Source organism: Lutra lutra, chromosome 3 (assembly GCF_902655055.1).
Source record: "Lutra lutra chromosome 3, mLutLut1.2, whole genome shotgun sequence".
In the NCBI taxonomy this organism is placed as follows: domain Eukaryota; kingdom Metazoa; phylum Chordata; class Mammalia; order Carnivora; family Mustelidae; genus Lutra; species Lutra lutra.
In genome coordinates this window covers 8963625-8983914 of record NC_062280.1, presented here as the reverse complement: position 1 = coordinate 8983914, position 20290 = coordinate 8963625, and the positions used below count along the sequence as shown (strand labels likewise).

The following is a 20290-nucleotide window of genomic DNA, read 5'->3' as shown; positions in this document are numbered from 1 at the left end:
TAAACTAAGAAACCACTGAACTGTATATTTTAAGGAGGTGAATTTACAGTGTATTAATTACATCTCAATAATAAAATGTACTAGATCAGACAATCCATCTGAAAATAAAATGAACCTTGCATGATATATGAAAATTAACTAAAAACAGACCATTGACCTAATATAAGATCTAGAACTATATAACTTCTAGAGAACAAAAAGGAAAATCTTTGTGATTTTAGGTTAGTCAAAAATTTCTTAGATATGACACAAAGGGTATGATCCAAAAATAAAAAATTTGACAAGTTGGATTTTATCAAAATGTGAACTTCTGCTCTTTGAAAGAGCATGAAAAAAACAAGGCATAAAATGGGAGAAAAATATGTAAAGCACTTAGAAGATCTGCACATAAACAAAAAGTATGAATTTTTTTATGTAAGAATCAACATGAGAATATTTTTAAAAATCTCTGAAAAATCAATAATAAGAAAACGGAATTAAAGTGGTTAAAATATTTGAAGAGACACTTAAACTTGTGAATAACCAATAAGCAGATGAAAAGATGCTCAATGTTATTAATCACTAGAGAAATGCAAATTACAGCCACAATGATATGCCAGTCTACACCAGCAGTTAGAATGGCCAAGACTCAAAGGACCAACGCTACCATGTGCTGGCAGGAATGCAGCGAGAGTAGAACTCTTCTACACTATTGACGGAAGGCAAGATAGTATATATTCTTTGGAAAATAGCTGCTGAATTGTTTGTCAAATATGTATTTCCCATAGGATCTAGAATTCCAACTCCAGATAATTAGCCAAGAGAAATAAAAATACGTGTTCAGATGTGAATATTTATATAGGCTTTATTCATAATTGCCAAACGTCCTTCAAGTGGCAAATGGACAAAGAAATTCTGATATGCCCATATCATGGAACACAAACAACTGAAACACACGACAAGAACCTGGGAGAACTTCAAATGTCTTAAGCTAAACAAAAGAAGCCAGACTTAAAATGTTACACTTTATATGATTCCATTATATAGGATATTCTGGGAAAGACATAACTATAGGAATAGAAGAAGCACAGGCCAGTGGTTGCCAAAGGATGGTGGTACAAGAAGACGTTAAAGGTAAAGAGCTATGAGGGACCTTCCCAAGGTGATAAAAGTGTTCTGTATTTTGATTGTGTGGTGGCTCCATAATTGATGTGTTGATCAAAATTCACAGAACTGTACACTAAAAAAAGGGTGAATTTCACTATGTATAACTTAATAAGCCTGACTTCAGAAAAACATAGCTTTACAATAAATAGACATTTGAAAAATATCAAATCAGACCCCCCCAAAAACATAGGATCGGTATAAGCATTACCATTTGGTCTAATAGAACCTCTCTTTAGCCCCATGAACTCACACTTAGCCTACGTTCAGACAAATAAAATTAGACAAGCAAAATGATGCTATTTTTAATCAAACACATAGAACATTTGCCTTCGCCATGTAACATTCCCTACATTCAAGCGAAAAGCATTCATGAATTTAATAGTATCTATCAATTTTCCAAATTTTAAAAAGCATATTTGAGGACAAACTGACCCCAGCAAGTCCTCACCATGGGAAGTAAGCTTTTTAAGAAGATTCTTAGGTTGGACGATTTTTCAAATTAGTAGAGATTAGTCACTAAACCACAGATTACCTGACAGAGAGTTGAACTAGATCAGAGCTTGGGCTCAGAAACTTCTTAAATTACAAGTTCACACATATATGGTTCTGATAACATGAATACTATTTAATAGGGCCAGGAGCCAAGCAGCAATCAAGGATCAATGGTTATACAGACACGTGCCGCAGAATTTACTGTCTGGGGCAGGCTAATTCTCCTTGATGCTCCAGATAATTCCGATGACAGGGATACATAACCTTTATGCTTTTCAAATTTTGGAAACACAAACAGCAATGCTTTAAAGACTGGCTTTTGCTTTATTTTAATAAGAGTATTTGTGTCTCTGGCCATTCTATCTTTTTAGAACGCAGGAGAGAGTATCTTACAGATGAGTGACAGGTGCTAACAGGTACTTAGGAAGCCTAAGTTAGCTTTTTAAAAAACAAAACAGCACTGTCAGCAATGATCTCTTTGCCTCCCACAGGGCCATCGAGGGACTTCCTGGCTAAAATACTCAGTGAACACCAGGGCCGGAGGCCGTCGTGACTCAGGGGCCAACACCAGATGCTCCAATGCTGCGCAGCAGCAGCCCCGTGCTGGCGCGACTGGAGCGGTGACCAGAGCGCTCTGCAGGGCACCCACCTCAGTGGCTTCTTTTCCCCCCCACGTCCTGGTAATCAACTGAATAACCCATCTCCTCAGTAAAATAAGCTCATACAGGAGGCAGAGATACAGAAGGAAACACAGTGAAATAACAAATAAAATACGGAATACCTTGTTTTTGGCTAATTCCTTTTCCAAATTGCATTTTTCTTGCGCTATTTCTTTCTCTGTTTTATCAACCTGCCCAAGGAGGGGAAACAAAGAAAGGCTCAGTTTCAGTGCAGCTGGCAGGCTCTACTACAGCAGACACACCCTGTTCACAAATACCTACACTGCCGAGATAGCACATCCTCTCAGAAAAGGGGCCACTCAGGGAGTCTCTGAGGCAGAGCAGACTTCACAAATAGCCCTGAAATTAGAAAGACACGTCTGCACGTCAGACTCTGCTGGTTCCTTCCTCAGCAGGAAGAGCTGTTCCCCCTTGACCTCCACTGTCCCACGCCTTCAGGAGAAATCAGCTTTTTAAATCTGATGCCTTCGCTACCATGAGGATGTGTGAGCCACTAGTTAATGCTGTGCAAGGGTGGGCTGTTTGGCACACTCTACGTCACATGCTACCGGACAGAGATTAGCCACCTAAAGATTTCTTTAACGGGCAACTCAGACTAACTGCATCTGGGCTGTATTTCTTATCTTTGGCACTTAAAATAGTTTTAAAACAAGATCACCACCACAACCAGGAGGTAACATAAATCTGCTGCTACCTACCTCTCCCTGAAATCTTTCTTTCTCCTCCAGCAGAGACTTCTTCTCCTGGATTGATGCTTCCAGTTCACCGCGCAGTCTTGCAATTGTTGTTTCTAGCAGCTCCTTCTGCAAGGCTGTCTTCCTCTCAGCATCCTGTGCTTTCTGGATACACTGATTATGCTCGAGGATTAAATGGTCCCTGTAAGAAGAGAACGAGGAGACATGAGCGCTGAGAGTTCTTTATTTAATAGACCCCTGTTCTCCCAGAACATACTGGCTGAGAGCAGTTGCCAAAATGTTCTAACAAAACTAGTTCCTTGAGGGCAAAGTCTTTATTTTATCTTTGCGTCTGGTCCAAGAAATGCAGAATTAAACGTTTCCATTAAAGACAAGAAATACAAATGCGAGGGGCGCCTGGGTGGCTCAGTGGGTTTAGAGCCTCTGCCTTCGGCTCAGGTCATGATCACAGGATCCTGGAATCGAGCCCTGCATCGGGCTCTCTGCTCAGCAAGGAGCCTGCAAAATAAAATGTAAAAGAAAAAAAGAAATACAAATGCGAGAACAAAAGATACAGAAGAAGTTGCCTATAATTTACTTACAGATGTGTTTGGAGTTGGATTTTCTCATTCTGAACAGTCTCTAGCTCCGTAGTGATACTGGCATGGGCTGCATCCAGGAGTAAGTTTTGTTCTTGAAATGTCTGTGTCATCATTTTCTTCTCTACCTGAGTTATGGAAGCAATATTAAAAGCTGAGATGCCAGGAAGTCATTTAATAGGGTACCACTGGGGGCGCCTGGGTGGCTCAGTGGGTTAAGCCGCTGCCTTCGGCTCGGGTCATGATCTCAGGGTCCTGGGATCGAGTCCCACATCGGGCTCTCTGCTCAGCAAGAAGCCTGCTTCCCTCTCTCTCTCTCTCTGCCTTCCTCTCCATCTACTTGTGATCTCTCTCTGTCAAATAAATAAATAAAATCTTTAAAAAAAAAAAATAGGGTACCACTGAAAATGACTGATCAAAGATAGTGACTTAGCTTATGAGAGATAAATTTTTATATAAATAAAACCTCTTTTTAAAGAATTTAATGTTCAGCTTTCTCTTTGTCCCCACTCTGACCTGACCACAATTCTGTCATTTTATAGCTCTACCAGCCAACAGTGAAGATGCATTATTTACCCAGCCTGCTGCAAAATTTATAAAACTCTTAACATGAACATATTTTTAGATATAAAATTCTACTAGGAATATTTTGGTACTTCAAAATTTTAATATGATACATATTTTTAAAAAAGAACATCAACGTGTATAAAGTGAAAAGATCTCTTCACTTACACTCCCCACCCCCCTTTAAAATAATCCCACTTCTCCAGGGGCAATCATGTTAATAATTTGCTGTGAATTCTTTGGAAAATATTTGAAATTGCACTCAGCTACTGTTACAGAAGCACTATATGGGAATACCTAGGAGATATTGTGGGTTCACTTCCAGGCCACCACAATAAAGTGAATAGTACAATAATGCTAGGCAAATAATTTTTTGCTTCCCACTGCATATACAAGTTATAGTCTATTAAATGTGTAGTAGCATTATGTCTTTAAAAAAGCAATGTACAGGGGCGCCTGGGTGGCTCAGTTGGTTAAGCAACTGCCTTCGGCTCGGGTCATGATCCCGGAGTCCTGGGATCGAGTCCCACATCGGGCTCCCAGCTCCATGGGGAGTCTGCTTCTCCCTCTGACTTCCCCTCTCATGCTCTCTCTCTGCCTCTCAAATAAATAAATTAAAAAAAAAAAAAAAAGCAATGTACATAATTTAAAAACAGTTTATTGCTAAAAAATGCTAACCATCATCTGAACTCTCAGTGAGTCGTAAACTTTTTGCTGGTGAAGGGTCTTGCCTTGGTGTCGATGGCTACTGACTTATAAGGGTGGTGTTTGCTAAAGGTTAGGGTAGTTGTGGCAGTTTCTTAAAATAAGACAATAAGACAAAATAAGACAAACAATAAAGTTTGCCACACTGACTCTCCCTTTCAGGAGCTATTTCTCTGTTCCATGTGATGCTGTTTGGACAGCATTTTACCTACAGTAGAACTTCCTTCAAAATGGGAGTCAGTCCTCTCAAACCCTGCTGTTGCTTTATCAACTAAGCTTATACGATATTCTAAATGCTCTGTTGTCATTTCAGCAATCACAGCGTCTTCACCAGGAGTGTTAAGAATCCACTTTCTTTGCTCATCCATAAAAAGCAGCTCCTCATTCATTCGGGTTTTATCATGAGATTATACCAATTCAGTCACATCTTCAAGCTCCTCTAATTCTAGTTCTCTTACTATTTCTATTATATCTGCAGGTACTTCTTCCACATAAGTCCTGAACTCCTTAAGGGCATCCATGAGGGCTGAAATCCAGTTCTTCAAAATTCCTGGAAGTGTTGATGTTCTGGCCTCTTACTATGAATCACGAATGTACTTAAAGGTATCGAGAATGGTGAAGCCTTTCCAAAGGTTTTCAATTTCCTTTGCCCAGATCCATCCAAGTAATCGCTGTCTATGGCACCTATAACTTTGTGAAATAGATTTCTTAAATAATAAGACTTGAAAATTGAAATTACTCCTTGGTTCATGGATTGAAGAACAGATGTTGTATTAGCAGGCATGAAAACATTAATCTTGCCCATCTCTTTCAGAGCTCTTGGGTGACCAAATACATTGTCAATGAGTGCAATATTTTGAAAGGAATCTTTTTTTCTGAGCAGGAGGTCTCAACAGTGGGCTTAAAATTTTCAGTAAATCATGTTATACCAGATGTGCTGTCATCCAGGCTTTGTTGTTCCATTTATAAAGTGCAGGTAGAGGAGATTTAGCATAATTCTTAAGGGTCTTGGGATTTTTGGAATGGTCAAGGAACATTGGCTTCCACTTAAAGTCGCCAGCTACATTAGGCCCAAAGTCAGCATGGCGCTCTCTCTTCAGTGAGTGGGCCAAGCAGCAGATGCACAGATGCAGTTTTTTGTGAAGAACCTTAACCTCACTCTGACCCGATAGATTGTGCCCAATGACACCATTTAGAATGTCAAAACCACGGGATGCCTTGATGACTCAGTTGGTTAAGTGTCTGATTCTTGATTTCAACACAAATCATGATCTCAGGGTTGTGAGATTGAGCCCCGTATCAGGGGCTCTGCGCTGAGTGTGAAGCCTGCTTAAGATTCTCTCTCTCCGTGATGCGTGGGTGGCTCAGTCGGTTAAGTGTCTGCCTTTAGCTCAGGCCATGATCCTGGAGTCCCAGGATCAGGCTCCCTGCTCAGCGGGGATTCTGCTTCTCCCTTTATCTCTGCTCCTTCCCTCGTTCCTGCTCTCTAATAAAATCTTTAAAAAAAAAAAAAAAAAAGAAAGAAAAGATTCTCACTCTCCCTCCACTCCTTCCCTGCTCTAAAAACAAAAAAAAAGGTCAAAGCCAAAATTGAAGACAAGGAGGGCATTCCGCGACCAGCAGTATCTGATTTTTGCCCGCAAACAGCAGACCATGGCCACACGTTCTGAGACTACAACATCCAGAAAGAGCTCACCCTGTGCTGGGTGCTGTATCTGCGGGGCTGCATCATCACATCATTAAGGCTTGCCCTCCTCTAGCTCACCCAGAAATACAACTGTGACGAGATTGCCTGCTCCAAGTGTTGTGCTTGCCTGAAGCCCACACGGTCAATTGCTCAGGAAGCACAGCCACACCAACAACCTGTGCCCCAAGAGGATGGTCAGTGAAGGCCCTGCTGTCAGCTTTTCCTTCACCCACAGGTCAGCCTCCTGCCTGAGCCACATGGCCCTGAAGCTTTGATAAAGTTTCCCTGACACTGAGTGGGAGAAAAACAAACCAAAAACCTGTTTTGAAGCCAGGCATTGACTTCTCTCTAGTTATGAAAATCCTAAATGGCCTCTTCCAATGGCATCTGTTGTTTAACGTAGCCACCTTCATTGATGATCTTCTAGATCTTCTGGAGAACTTGCTTCACCTTGCACTCACATGTTACAGAGACAGCTTCTGTCCTTAAACCTCAGGAACTACCCCGCTGGCTTCCAACTCTTCTTCTGCAGCTTCCTCACCTCTCTCAGCCTTCATGGAGTTAGGGTCTTGCTCTAGATTAGGCTTTGGTCTAAGGGAATGTTGAGGATGGATCGATCTTCTATCTAGACCACTAAAACTTTCTCTGTATCCACAATAAGGCTGTTTCACTTTCTTATCATTCATGTGTTCACTGGAGTAGCATTTTTAATTTCCTTTAACAGCTTTTCTTTTGCCTTCACAACTTGGCTCAATGTTTGGTGCAAGAGGCCTATCTTGGCTTTTGACATGCCTTCTTCACTAAGCTTAATCATTTCTAGCTTTTGATTTATAGTAATAGACATAAAACACTTCCTTTCACGTGAGCACTTAGAGACCATCAGAGGGGTTATCTACTGGCCTAATCTCAATATTGCTGGGTCTTAGCAAATAGGAGGTCTGAGAAGAGGGAGAGGTATGAGGAAGAGCCAGTCAAAGCATCCAGAACACACAAAATATTTAAGTTTTCCATCTTAAATGGGTATGGTTTGGCATCTGAAAACAATTAAAATAATATATCAAAGATTACTGATCACAGATCACCAGAACAAAAATAATGAAAAAACTTGAAATGCTATGAGAAGTACCAAAATATGACAAAGAGACACAAAATGAGCTAATGCTGTTGACAAATGGCACCAGCAGACCTGCTAGATGCAGGATTGCTACAAACCTTCAAGTTGTAAAAAATGCAATTATCTACAAAGCACAATAAAACAACATATGTTTATAATTGTTTTACATAATTCATTTTCTCTGGCTTACCATTTTGGACTTCTCAAAACATAACATTTTTAGACACATCCCTTCTACCTACAATTTATAAAGCTTTTGCAAGTATAGTACATATTAATAATTATTTCTGTACATGTATTTTAAAACACTTTTATCTTAACAATATTTGACTGCAAAGCAAACCTTCACACCTTTGGAAAATAAAATCCCATCTGTGTAACATTCCGAAGTTAAAAAGTGTTTGTGACAGTATTACTTCCATACGTCACATTATTCTACTACATTGTTAGTCCCTGAAAGTAGAGATTTTATTTTGTTAATGACTATAATCCCTTCTAGACCTAGTACTGTACCTGCACGGAGTAAACACTGGTTTTACTTAGTGTTACGTTGCGTGCAGCGGTAAGCATGATGGGAAATAGCAAAGACGTGTAAGAAGGAAGCTCACAGTGTTATCCAGGAAATGAGCCATGCAAATACACTGCTACACAGTGCAAACTAGAGAGGCAGAATAATGCAAAAATTAAAACATGGACTCTGGAGTCAGACCTTGGTTTCAACCCAGCTCTACCCCTTTAGCTATGTGGCTTCAGACAAGCTGATCTACTTCCCTAAACCTCATTTTCCTTATTTATAAGATGAGGATAATAAATATTCCTCTACATACTGGCTGCTAGAATTAAAGGAGGTAATATATGTAAAATCATTAGTATAAGGCTTGCTATATAGTAAGCATGCTCCCAAAAAAGTGAGAACTATTATTATGAAAGTCTGTTTAATGTCCTAGGAGTAGGAGTTAACAGAGAAAACTCATCCCTTCTGGTTTGAATGATCAAGCTTCCTGATGAATTTGAGTCTTAAAGAATGAATAGAATTTCAAATAGCTGAAGATGAAATAAAGACCATTCTCAGTAGAGGAAACAGCATAAGCAAAATGGGAAAACCACAGGTGTTTGAGGAAATGCTGAGTATTTGGGCCAGGTAATCACTTTTCTTAAAATAATGGTATTTGAGAAGAAACCGTCAAGAAAGGACTGAGCATAAGGCTAAATGATCCCTCTGATGAAAACCGAAAACCACTAATAAAAAATAAAGTAATTCAGTAAATTTCTTAGAACTGTTAAAATATTTTATTTATCCAATTGGTCATACACATTTCCTAATTTCTTAGCCAAGGAGTTTTCTTGTGATTCTATGAGAAACGGACTAGTTTTAAGTGAATACCTGCAGAATGGCTTGATGGTCAGCAATAATTCTGGCATTTTCCATACTAACAGTCTCAAGCATGCTGTTCAGCTCTGAACACTTTCTAGTCAGCTGGTCATTCGAAACCTAAGATGGTATATACAGCGAGTTACAGATCTCTCCAGTAAATAATTACTTTTACGTACCACATTTTTAATGATGTTATAGTATTTCACTCTGTATGTGAACTTAATTTACTTATCTCCAACTGGAATTTCATTAGATAATACTTTCTAACATTTAGAGTCAATACCCCACAGAATTCTCAATCAAAAGGAGAAATTTGTTTATTTGGTGGAGCAACCGAAGCGTTCAACAGTTAACTGATCTCCTGTTCCTGATTTTGAACACTGTGTGAGACAGAGCAAGACATCTACAGAATGGACCTCACATTGTAGATGCCTAGCCAGTGCTACAGAAATTCAGTCCCACAATTAGATGAGCATTCAGAATTGTTTAGCGAATAATACAAATTGTCTAAGTTCCTTCACCACCAATTACAGTATCCACAACAGCAAAATATAGATAATTGTACCTTTTCACAAGACCGATCATCCAAATTAAAACTAAGATCTTTTGTGCAGGGAATCTATCATATAATTCTGTTGTCTTTTTGACATTTGAAATTTTTATTCCTGTGGAAAACATTTATCTTATTAGTTATTTTTGCAAAGTGTATTTGCCAAGGATCTTTTTTTCTTTTCTTTCTTTCTTTCTTTTTTTTTTTTTTTAAGTAGGCTCCTCATCCAGTGTGGAGCCCAATGTAGGGCATGAACTCATGACCCTGAGATCAAGACCTGAGCTAAGTTCAAGAGTTGGGTATTCATCAGACTGAGCCATTCAGGCACCCCAGGCATCTTACCTTTAATGAACAAATTCTTCAAGAATGGGGACAAATAACTATAGGATCAATTTAAAAAACACTCAAAAAATGTTAAGAAAGTAAAGAAATGAAAAACTATCTGGAAAGCATAAGTGGTAGTATAGTAAAGAAGGAAGGAACACGTTCAGGGGCATTTGAAAATTATAACCAGATGTACAAACTATTCACCAAGGAATACCTAGGGGTAAGACAAAGATAAACTCTTGATCCTTGAAAAGAAATAGTTAATCTTCTTTGGAGCCAAAATGCCTGAGCTCAAATTCTAACTCTGTGATTTATTAGCTATGTTATTGAACCTCTCTGTATATATCAACTTCCTTATCATTAAAATGAGAATAATAAGTTTCTGTAATAGTGCTATTATAAGGATTACAATTTGTTAGTAACATAAGGTGCTTATAATTATGCCTGGAACATAGAATGAGTTTGGTAAATGTTAATTACTACTACCATAGCAAGAGTAGTAATTTTCATTATTATTTTATAAAATAACACATTTATTTTCTATTTTCTTTATCATAGAAAGAGCACGGCAACATTATGATCCCAACATTGAAGCAATCAAATTATACTTAAGAACAAAAAGTTATTTTAAGTGATTAATACGATTTTATTGACCCTATGAGAAATAACTTGTTTGCCTACACACACACACACACACAAACACACACACACGCACACCATTAGCTAAATTTGGCAACCACCATCCTACAGAAAATAATACACAGAACTCTAAAATCCAGTAAGCACTTATTATGTTCCTACTACTCTATTTGTTATAAAAGATACAAAGAAAGTATAAGCATAGCCTGTAGCACTGGACTGCTTAGAAGTTCATAGGTGTAGATGAAAGCTATATATTTAATGAGCAAAATATAAAGCAGACAAAGGCAAAGTGTAGACTAGTGCATGATTTAGCAGTATATCTCATATACTTATGTGTCACAGGAGATTTGGTGAAATGAGAAATGTAGTTAATGTGATAATGGTTCATAGATGAAACAGATTTTAAGAAAATTTAAAAAATGGATCATGGCAATGGTATGAATGTATACAATTAGAATCAATTTTGGTTCTTGGTTTTTTTAACTGAACAAAATTATGTTAACATGTAAACACAAAAATTGGAAGATTTACCTGTGCCTTTTTTGATGAGGAAAGGACAGTTTCTTCAATTAATGGTGTTGGGAAGACTAGATAGGCATATGCAGAAGAATGAAACTAGACCACTATCTTGTACAATACATAAAAACTAATTCAAAATGGATCAAAGACTTGAACATAAGACCTGAAACCATAAAACTTTTAGAAGAAAACATAGGTAATTTTCTTGGTCTCACACTAAAAGCAAAAATAAACAAATAGGACTCTATCAAACTAAAAAGCTTCTGTACAGCAAAGGAAACCATCAACAAAATGAGAAGGCAACTTGCTGAATGGGAGATAATATTGGCAATCATGTATTAATATCATATATCTAATAAGGGGTTAATACCCAAAATATATAAAGAATAAAACAGAGTAGCTTAAAAAAATCTGATTAAAAAATGGGCCAAATGGGGTGCCTGGGTGGCTGAGTGGGTTAAAGCCTCTGCCTTTGGCTCAGGTCATGATCCCAGGGTCCTGGGACCGAGGCCCGCATTGGGATCTCTGCTTGGCGGGGAGCCTGCTTCCTCCTCTCTCTCTGCCTGCCTCTCTGCCTACTCGTGATCTCTGTCTGTCAAATAAATAAATAAAATCTTTAAAAAAAATGGGCCAAAGATCTGAACAGATATTTTTCAAAAAAGACATACGGATGGCCAAGAGGTACATGAAAAGATGTTCAGCATCGCTAATCAGGGAAATGCAAATCAAAACAACAATGACGTATCACCGCACACTATTAGAATGGCTATTACCAAAAAGACAAGAAATAATGAGTATTAGAGAGGATGTGGAGGAAAAGGAATCCTTGGGAACTGTTGAAGGGAACGTAAATTGATACTGCCACTGAGGAAAACGGTACCGAGGTTTCTCAGAAAGTTGAAACTAGAGCTACCGTATGATCCCGCAACTGCTCATCGGGGCATTCACATGAAGAAATCAAAAACACTAACTCAAAAAGATATTTGCAACCCTACATTCACTGCAGCATTATTTACAATAGACGAGATATGGAAATAATGTTAAGTGTCCATCAATAGATGAATGGATAAAGAAAATGTGCTATGCGTGTGCATATAGTTATAGATAGATAATATTCAGCCACAAAAAAGAATTTACTCTTGCCATTTGCAACAACATGGGGGGACCTTGAATGCATACTAAATGGAATATGTCAAGCAGAGGAAGAAAATACCATATAATCTCACGTACATGTGGAATGTTAAAACAAAAAACAAAAAAACGATACCAAGTCCACAGATACACAGAACAGGAAGGTAGGTGCCAGAGGCAGCAGGTATAAGGGATGGGAGAAAATGGTGACGGGGTCAAAAGGTATAAACCTCTAGTTATAAAATAAATGAGTCAGGAGGATGTACTGTACAGCATGATGACTATAGTTAATGATACTGTATTGCATATTTGAAAGTTAAGAGAGTGAATCTTAAAGGTCCTCATCACAAGAAAAAAATTGGGGGGGGCAACTGGTTAGCTCAGTGGGTTAAGCCTCTGCCTTAGGCTCAGATAGTGATCCCAGGGTCCTGGGATCGAGCCCCACATCGGGCTCTCTGCTCTGCGGGGAGCCTGCTTCCCCCTCCCCTCTCTCTCTGCCTGCCTCTCTGCCTACTTGTGACCTCTGTCTGTCAAATAAATAAATAAAATCTTAAAAAAAATTTTTTTCAACTATATATGGTGACGGATGTTAACTAGAATTACTGTGACCATTTTGCAATGTATACAAATATTGAATCATTATGTTGTATACCTGAAATATAATTCTATATACCAATTATACCTATCCTGATAGTATGAATTAATATAATCAGGATTAATCTTTGTTGATTCCTTAATTAAACAAAATTAACTAACATCTAAAAACTATAGAAATAAGATCTACCTGTGCTTTTTCTGATGTTTCATGAAGGGCTACTAATTCAGACCTCAAATATGCATTTTCTTCATATTCCTTGTTCAAAGACATCTGCACATTCTGTAAGAGCAAAAATAATAAGTTCTCTCTCTCTCTTTTTTTTTTTACATGTAAGAGCTATTATGAATATCTCTATCAAAATACCTGCTCTGTATTTTGGCTACTATGAGTTCAAGTTTGTTTTTTTTTTGTTGTTGTTGTTATGTTCAATTAGCCAACTATAGTACGTCATTAGTTTTTGATTTAGTGTTCAAAGATTCATTAGTTGGTATAACATCCAGTGCTCTAGTACTAATGATATTTATAGATAAGCATCTTGTAAAGAATTTTTTAAAATCCTGATATCTTCAACTCTCAAACTTCTCTCTTTTTTTTTATTTCTTTTCAGCGTAACAGCATTGTTTTTGCACCACACCCAGTGCTCCATGCAATGTGTGCCCTCCATAATACCCACCACCTGGCTCCCCCATAAATTATAAAAACTGTTAATTAAAATGTTCTCATATGGTGTTTCAAACTGGAAAGAATTTGCCTAAAACCATAATGTAAATAGTTAAGCAGCATTCTGGTCAAGAAAGTTCTGCTAAGATGAATATTTGTTATACTATATACACATTTTTTCCTCTAAGCAGTTATCTTTTGTGATTTCAAACACATTCAAAGATCTTTAAAAGTTTTATGTAGGTGAAAATGTTTTCATCAAGGATTACCTGGGTATGGAACAAAAGAAAACACCTTTGCTCTAAAAACAAAAAACCAAATAGGTGACAGGGATATGAACTACTTTTCCTCCCTAACAGGTTGTTATTGAAATGGGGAAGGGCAAAGTGCAAGTCCTCTCCCTAAAGAGAGAGGACCACTCTTCTATTTTTCCAGGAGAATCATCTCAAGACTTAAACATCACCTATTACAGGATGAGATAGAACCCAGAAAAATTATTCCAAACAGGATCTACACATTAAGGTTGATTTAGAAATGTATTAAGATATAAAAGTGGTAATAGTTCTTTTTTTTTTCATTTTTTATTTTCATAAAATATAAATAACATAAAATTTCACATTTTACGGGCACCTGGGTAGCTCAGTGGGTTAAAGCCTCTGCCTTCGGCTCAGGTCATGATCCCAGGGTCCTGGGATGGAGCCCCACATTGGGCTCTCTGCTCGGCAGGGAGCCTGCTTCCCCTCTTGCCCCTGCCTGCCTCTCTGCCTACTTGTGATCTCTGTCTGTCAAATAAATCAAAATCTTTAAAAAAAAAATTTCACATTTTAATCATTTTTATTTTTTTTATTTTTTTTATTTTTTAAAAGATTTTATTTATTTATTTGACAGAGAGATAGATCACAAGTAGGCAGAGAGGCAGGCAGAGAGAGAGGTGCAAGCAGGCTCCCTGCTGAGCAGAGAGCCCGATGCGGGGCTCGAACCCAGGACCTGGGATCATGACCTGAGCCGAAGGCAGCGGCTCAACCCACTGAGCCACCCAGGCGCCCCTTTAATCATTTTTAAATGTACAGTTCACTTAAAAATATTTAAGTGTTAAGTTCAGTGGTATTAAGTATACTCACATTATTGTTAGTATTTCTTTTTTTTTTTTTTAAAGATTTTATTTATTTATTTGACAGAGAGAAATCACAAGTAGGCAGAGAGGCAGGCAGAGAGAGAGGAGGAAGCAGGCTCCCTGCTGAGCAGAAAGCCCGATGTGGGGCTCGAACCCAGGACCTGGGATCATGACCTGAGCCGAAGGCAGCGGCTTAACCCACTGAGCCACCCAGGTGCCCCCGTTAGTATTTCTTATAGTAACCAAAAGTAGTAAATATTTTTTATATTTCATAAATTTTATAGCAATTATTTTACAATAAGGATAAGATGCAAATTCATCTCATAATTTTTGCTAACTCATCTTTTTTTCAAACCATAATAATCTGCTGAAATGACTTCTTAATACCCAGCTGACAATAGGTCTGAACATACGACATTTACACTGCAACTTTTTTCTAGTAAGGATTTCAGGAGAATCAGAACAACTGCAAACCAACATGACTGAGGAAATATTACTTAGTGAAAGAGGAAAGAACATCTCTGAACTCTACAACCTCAAAACTTACCTTATTTTCTTCAACCAACTTGGAAATGACCTCATCTCTAGAAACTAAAAACAGAGAGTCCACATAACTATGGTAATAATAACTTACTACAACGACATTGAAATCACATAGTATCTTCTCCCGGAGCAGCTTGCTTTCTTTTTTTTCCCCAGTCTGTATGTTGTGAAAATAAGGAGAATGCAAGTATTTCTACCATATCTTTATAGACTGGAAACTAAGTCATGAAATTATCAAGAAAAGAGTGCACAGTCACAAGCGATCGTAAATGAGGTCAGATTTTTACTGCAGGCAGGAAGGCTGATGAGTCTGAGGGATTTTAAACTGGAGAGGCACCTGATCAAGGGTTTTTGTTAGCGAGAACACTCTGGCAGAGGCTCAGGAAGGAAGAGGAAATCAGTTTAGTAACTGAGCAGTTACCACAGTATAAAACAATGAAAGGTGGCTTTAAGGGAAGGGCTATGGGGATGCGGAGGGAAAACATACTCCGGAAATTCAACAGGCCGGGAGGACGGTCAGGACGTGGCAGCTGGCTGCTGGGGTAAAGGCAACATGTGAGTCAAGGAGAAAATCTTGTGTCCAGATGTAAGCAATGGGGTGGGTGGTAGACTCTTCAAGTAGGGAATACAGGATGAGGAGCAGGTTCGGGGGACAGAACTAGTACGAATGATTGTAGTATTTAAGTATTTACCGTGTGTTTGCAGGTCTCTGTAAGACATCCGTATACTGATGTCTAGTTGGCACTAAGATACTGTCTGGAGCTCAGGAAGAGGATCGTATGTGGAAAAAAAAGATTTGAAACCACCCAGAGAGTATATACAGTGAAAATAAAACCAAAGATAGAAACAGGGGAACAGTTTGGCACTGTGCAGTAGTAGCCCAAAGTAAACTTTTCTGAGAGTAATGTTTTGGCTTTGTGAAGAATTCATAAAGATCTATTAGTTTTGTTTCACTTAAATAGTCTAAAGCCAGAAAATTACAAAACACATAAAACCTCACATTTTATGTAGAATATAATCAGAAAAACTATAATTTTTGAGTATGTAAGTCCAAGACTCATTTTAAATAAGGTAAATGTTCATTTAAAATATGTTAAGGATAAAAAGGATTATTATATGATCCATTTTAAAAGTTCTAATAATCAAAGTCAGAATGAAAGGGGAATGTTTATCTTACTTGGGAGAACAATTTCATCATGTTACTGTGTGTATATAAAAGTTTATTGTTAATAATTACATTTTTAAATTCATTAAAGCAAATATCTAGAGACATTCCTTTTATTAATCTAGTTAGCATAACTATATCTTAAAGTAATCAAATTGCATGCATGTAAAGAGTGTTATTCAATATAAACATATTGTTGGTATTCAGGCTTCCTTTTCCTTGTGTTAGTTTTAATTAATGTTTAATTTTCATTTTTTTAAATGGTCTTCCATATATTCTTTATAAAATTCAAAACTAAAGCACTTAGCCAATGAAAAAGTAACATTAAAAAAAATTACTCCTATAATAGAAAAATCTGTGTTTTAGTCGTAGCTGTCCTATTTGCCATGGGTCCTTAGATACAGACCTTTTTATGCTTCTACAGAATGGGGTATATTTTCTTATCTTTCTTGCAAGGTTGTAAGGTCAAATGAGATAATGTGGCAGCACCATCAAATATAACATGTATTTTTGGTAGCCACACAGTCACAGGAAGATGGACAATTATCTTGGGACATTAACAGTGAGAACTCCACAAGTATTTCACTAATCAACAACTATAAGAAAAACAGTACTTTCTGTTAAAAGCAGGAAAACAAAACACTGAACAGATTACTCTTTGTTCCATGCTTTTTAAAATTTTTATTTCCCTTTTGGTATTCCCTGCCCTCACTACAGCCAGAGAGCATAGAAGGCACATTGGCAGGAGCACTGGATCTAGAAGATACAGGCTCAGGCCTTGCTTTAACTTTGGGAAGTATGGATAGTTTAGCGTGTTACAGAGATCATTTTCGTGAAAGCTCTATGTAAACCATGAAGTGTTACTCGTGTGAAGCATTGTAGTGTGATCCCTATATTTGATACTGGCTGAAACTGCTTTACAACTATATATTAACAATAGCAAAGGGGCGCCTGGGTGGCTCAGTGGGTTAAAGCCTCTGCCTTCAGCTCAGGTCATGATCCCAGGGTCCTGGGATCGAGCCCCGCATCGGGCTCTCTGCTCAGCAGGGAGCCTGCTTGCACCTCTCTCTCTGCCTGCCTCTCTGCCTACTTGTGATCTCCATCTGTCAAATAAAATCTTAAAAAAACAAAACAAACAAACAAAAACTAGTAAATATGGCAAGGACTGCTGGGTTGGAAGACCCATGACTGAACAACATGGGATCACGACGAGACTCATCCATTTCCTGGCTCAATCACCTGTAAGGACTCTGTGTACCCATCTGTAAAATGAGGACATTAAGCTCTAAGGTAAGTTACAACCATCCACTGATACAAATACAGATCAATAGACTGGCAACCTGAAAAATGGGAGCCTGACACGATAAATGGTTGGAGTCAGGTCAGCAAGTATTAAAGGCCTTATTTCCTTATTAATATTCTATTATCCAATATTTAATCTAGATTTCTAGAAACCCAGTATTCCCAAGTCCATGAACACTTAAATAAATCTGAGAAAGAATTTATGTATAGAACAGTCTACAGTGGAGAAGATCGAATTCTATTTTATTACCAACACTTTTTTTTTTCAGTGCCACAGAAAAAAGGCAATCAACAATTTTTTACTTGTGGTCCTGTGGTAAATCTCAGTAACAATGGCCTCTTCCAGAACTTTGGATCTTAAGAGTTTTTGCATGAAATCTCAAAAGCACCTAACAGAAATGTAATTTCTAGCATCTATTTTCATACTTAGGTCAGACTTGAGCTGAGAGATGGAAGTCTCCAACTCTCCTTTTTTCTGTTGCTCCTGTGCCAGCAGATCTTGGGTGGTCTGTATAGAACTGCGTAGGGCAACGCAGTTTTGCTGCAAAATCTGCACCTGAAATGTGGAAGAAAAAGTCCTTTCTTCAAGGTCAAGATTTCTACCAAACCACCTCAGAGCACATGTGTGAGGCAGATTTTCCTATCTACACATCACTGGAGGGAGAAGGGGAGTTTCTACCTTACATTTAAGATTTCAGCAGGGTGCAATGTTTTACAGCAGGGCCATCCGACAGAACTTTCTGTGCACTCTCCAACACAACACATACCAGGCACAAGTAACTGCTGAGCACTTGAAGTGTGGCCAGAGTGACTGAGTTACTGAATTTTAATTTTATTTAATTTTAACTAATTTAAATTTAAATAGCCACATGTGGCTAGTAGCTACTATATTGGTGGCACAAGTTAGAGCAATAAAGGATCATTTACAAATTCCTCAAGTAGGAGCGCCTGGGTGGCTCAGTAGGTTAAGCGTTTGCCTTCTGCTCAGGTTATGATCTTAGGATCCTGGGATCAAACCCCACATCAGGATCCCGGCTTGGTGGGAAGCTTGCTTCTCCCTCTCCCTCTGCTGGCTGCTCCCCCTGCTTATGGTCTCTCACACTCTCTCTGTCAAACAAAAAACTCTTAAAAAATGAGAAAAAAAACCCACAAATTTAAGTAGAACCTTTATTTAGTATTTAAATAGAACCTTTTTAAATAATTTTATTATGAAGGACAGCCATTGGTTAAAGTAAAGATTATGTAATCCAAATACAGGTTATTAGAATTTGGAACTACTAACTGCCTTCAGTACTTAGATCTGAATAGTCTAAATTACATGCAGGTATTTCAAGTAATACTACAGGCAAAAATTTGATCTAGAGAATACTAGCAAAACTAAACACTTATAGGTAAAATATCAGCTTTATCTTTGGGTTCACTTCCTTGACATAAGGGGAGAAAAATCTACCTGCTTCCGTTCCACCTCCACTGTTGATTCCATTTCTTGTATTTTGAAAAGCATGGCTGACGCGGATTTCTCCAGAGATTCCCTTAGGTACTTCTCCTGAGACAGTTGTCTCCGTAGCTACAGAAGAAACTGCAGTTAGGCAAGACCAAAGGAACATCACAGCAGTTTGCCCAAGATCAGACTCACCACGAAAAGTTCACTAGACACGCTATTTCACTCCCAGACACTCTTCATTCATTAATGACTGCTCAGAAACAAGCTGAGTTTCTCCCTAAGGGATAAACTACTAAGAAAGGAAGCATCAAATCTGTTGCCTCCGTCTTCCCACTGGTCTTTTTTTTTTTCCCCCAAATTGTGGGTCAAGACACGTTAGTAAGTTGCAAGCAGCACTTTAAAAGAGGGGAAAATATCAGAGCATACAGCATGTAATGAAGAAGGGTAAGTAATCCTTCATTAGATGTTTGTGTATATTATTTATGTATGGTGTGACAGTATGTCTCACAACAGACTTGTCAAAAAAGGATGAAAAACATTAATATCACACCTTAGTATATACGTACTTCTGTATTTTCTGACTTTCAACTCCTATTTTTCTATATTTGATTAGTTTATCTCCCTATTTTTTTAAAAAAATATTTTTTATCCCGTAGGATTATAAACATAACTTTGAAAGGTGTTCCAATTCTGTTTTGGAATGAAAAGGTCTAAGGAAGTAATGAAGTAACTGTTAAAAGTAGTGGATTAAAAACACCACTCAAGAACTGGGTACACTAACCTTGTTTCTCTCCATAAATGACAATGAGTTAGATAAAGATATAAAAAAGAATCTCTTTTCTCATGAGGTAAAGAGATCCTTTCAAACTTAAATGGGAATTGCCAAATGCTATTCCGTTTATGAAGTGGTGTTAAGTTAAAAGAAATTGTTTTTAAGCCCCAGTGAAGATAATGTAAGAGTACATTTTATAGGTCTTTTCCTAAATTGTACATATTTATTTTACATGTGTTTTCTCTATGGATGATATATTTTATGTTTAAAAACTTCTTGAAAAGTTGAAAGACACGAAAAGTGTGTTGGCATCAAACTTACATCACAGCCCATTTTGCAAAAGTTCTATAAATTCTTAATCATACCCCCATATCAAAGTTCTTCACTATTCTAAATATTGTTCTGCTGAACATGCCTGTGAATAAATCTTTCTTTGCGTTTCTGATTCCTACAAGAGGAAACCCTAGGTTAAAGGCTTAATAGTGTT

General features: G+C 37.8%; 1 protein-coding gene across 5 annotated transcripts in view; it reads right to left on the bottom strand.

The window, feature by feature from the left end:
* Positions 1–20290, bottom strand: part of CCDC150 (coiled-coil domain containing 150) — a 78162-nt gene that overhangs the window by 42209 nt on the left and 15663 nt on the right. For all 5 annotated transcript variants that reach the window (XM_047722120.1, XM_047722124.1, XM_047722121.1 and 2 more), the window contains 8 exons: positions 19038–19154; positions 18014–18143; positions 15125–15168; positions 12990–13082; positions 9046–9153; positions 3595–3719; positions 3017–3194; positions 2420–2488 (listed from right to left, as the gene is read on the bottom strand). In XM_047722120.1, coding sequence (XP_047578076.1) covers positions 2420–2488; positions 3017–3194; positions 3595–3719; positions 9046–9153; positions 12990–13082; positions 15125–15168; positions 18014–18143; positions 19038–19154 — 864 coding nt within the window. The remainder of the gene's footprint in view (positions 1–2419; positions 2489–3016; positions 3195–3594; positions 3720–9045; positions 9154–12989; positions 13083–15124; positions 15169–18013; positions 18144–19037; positions 19155–20290) is intronic.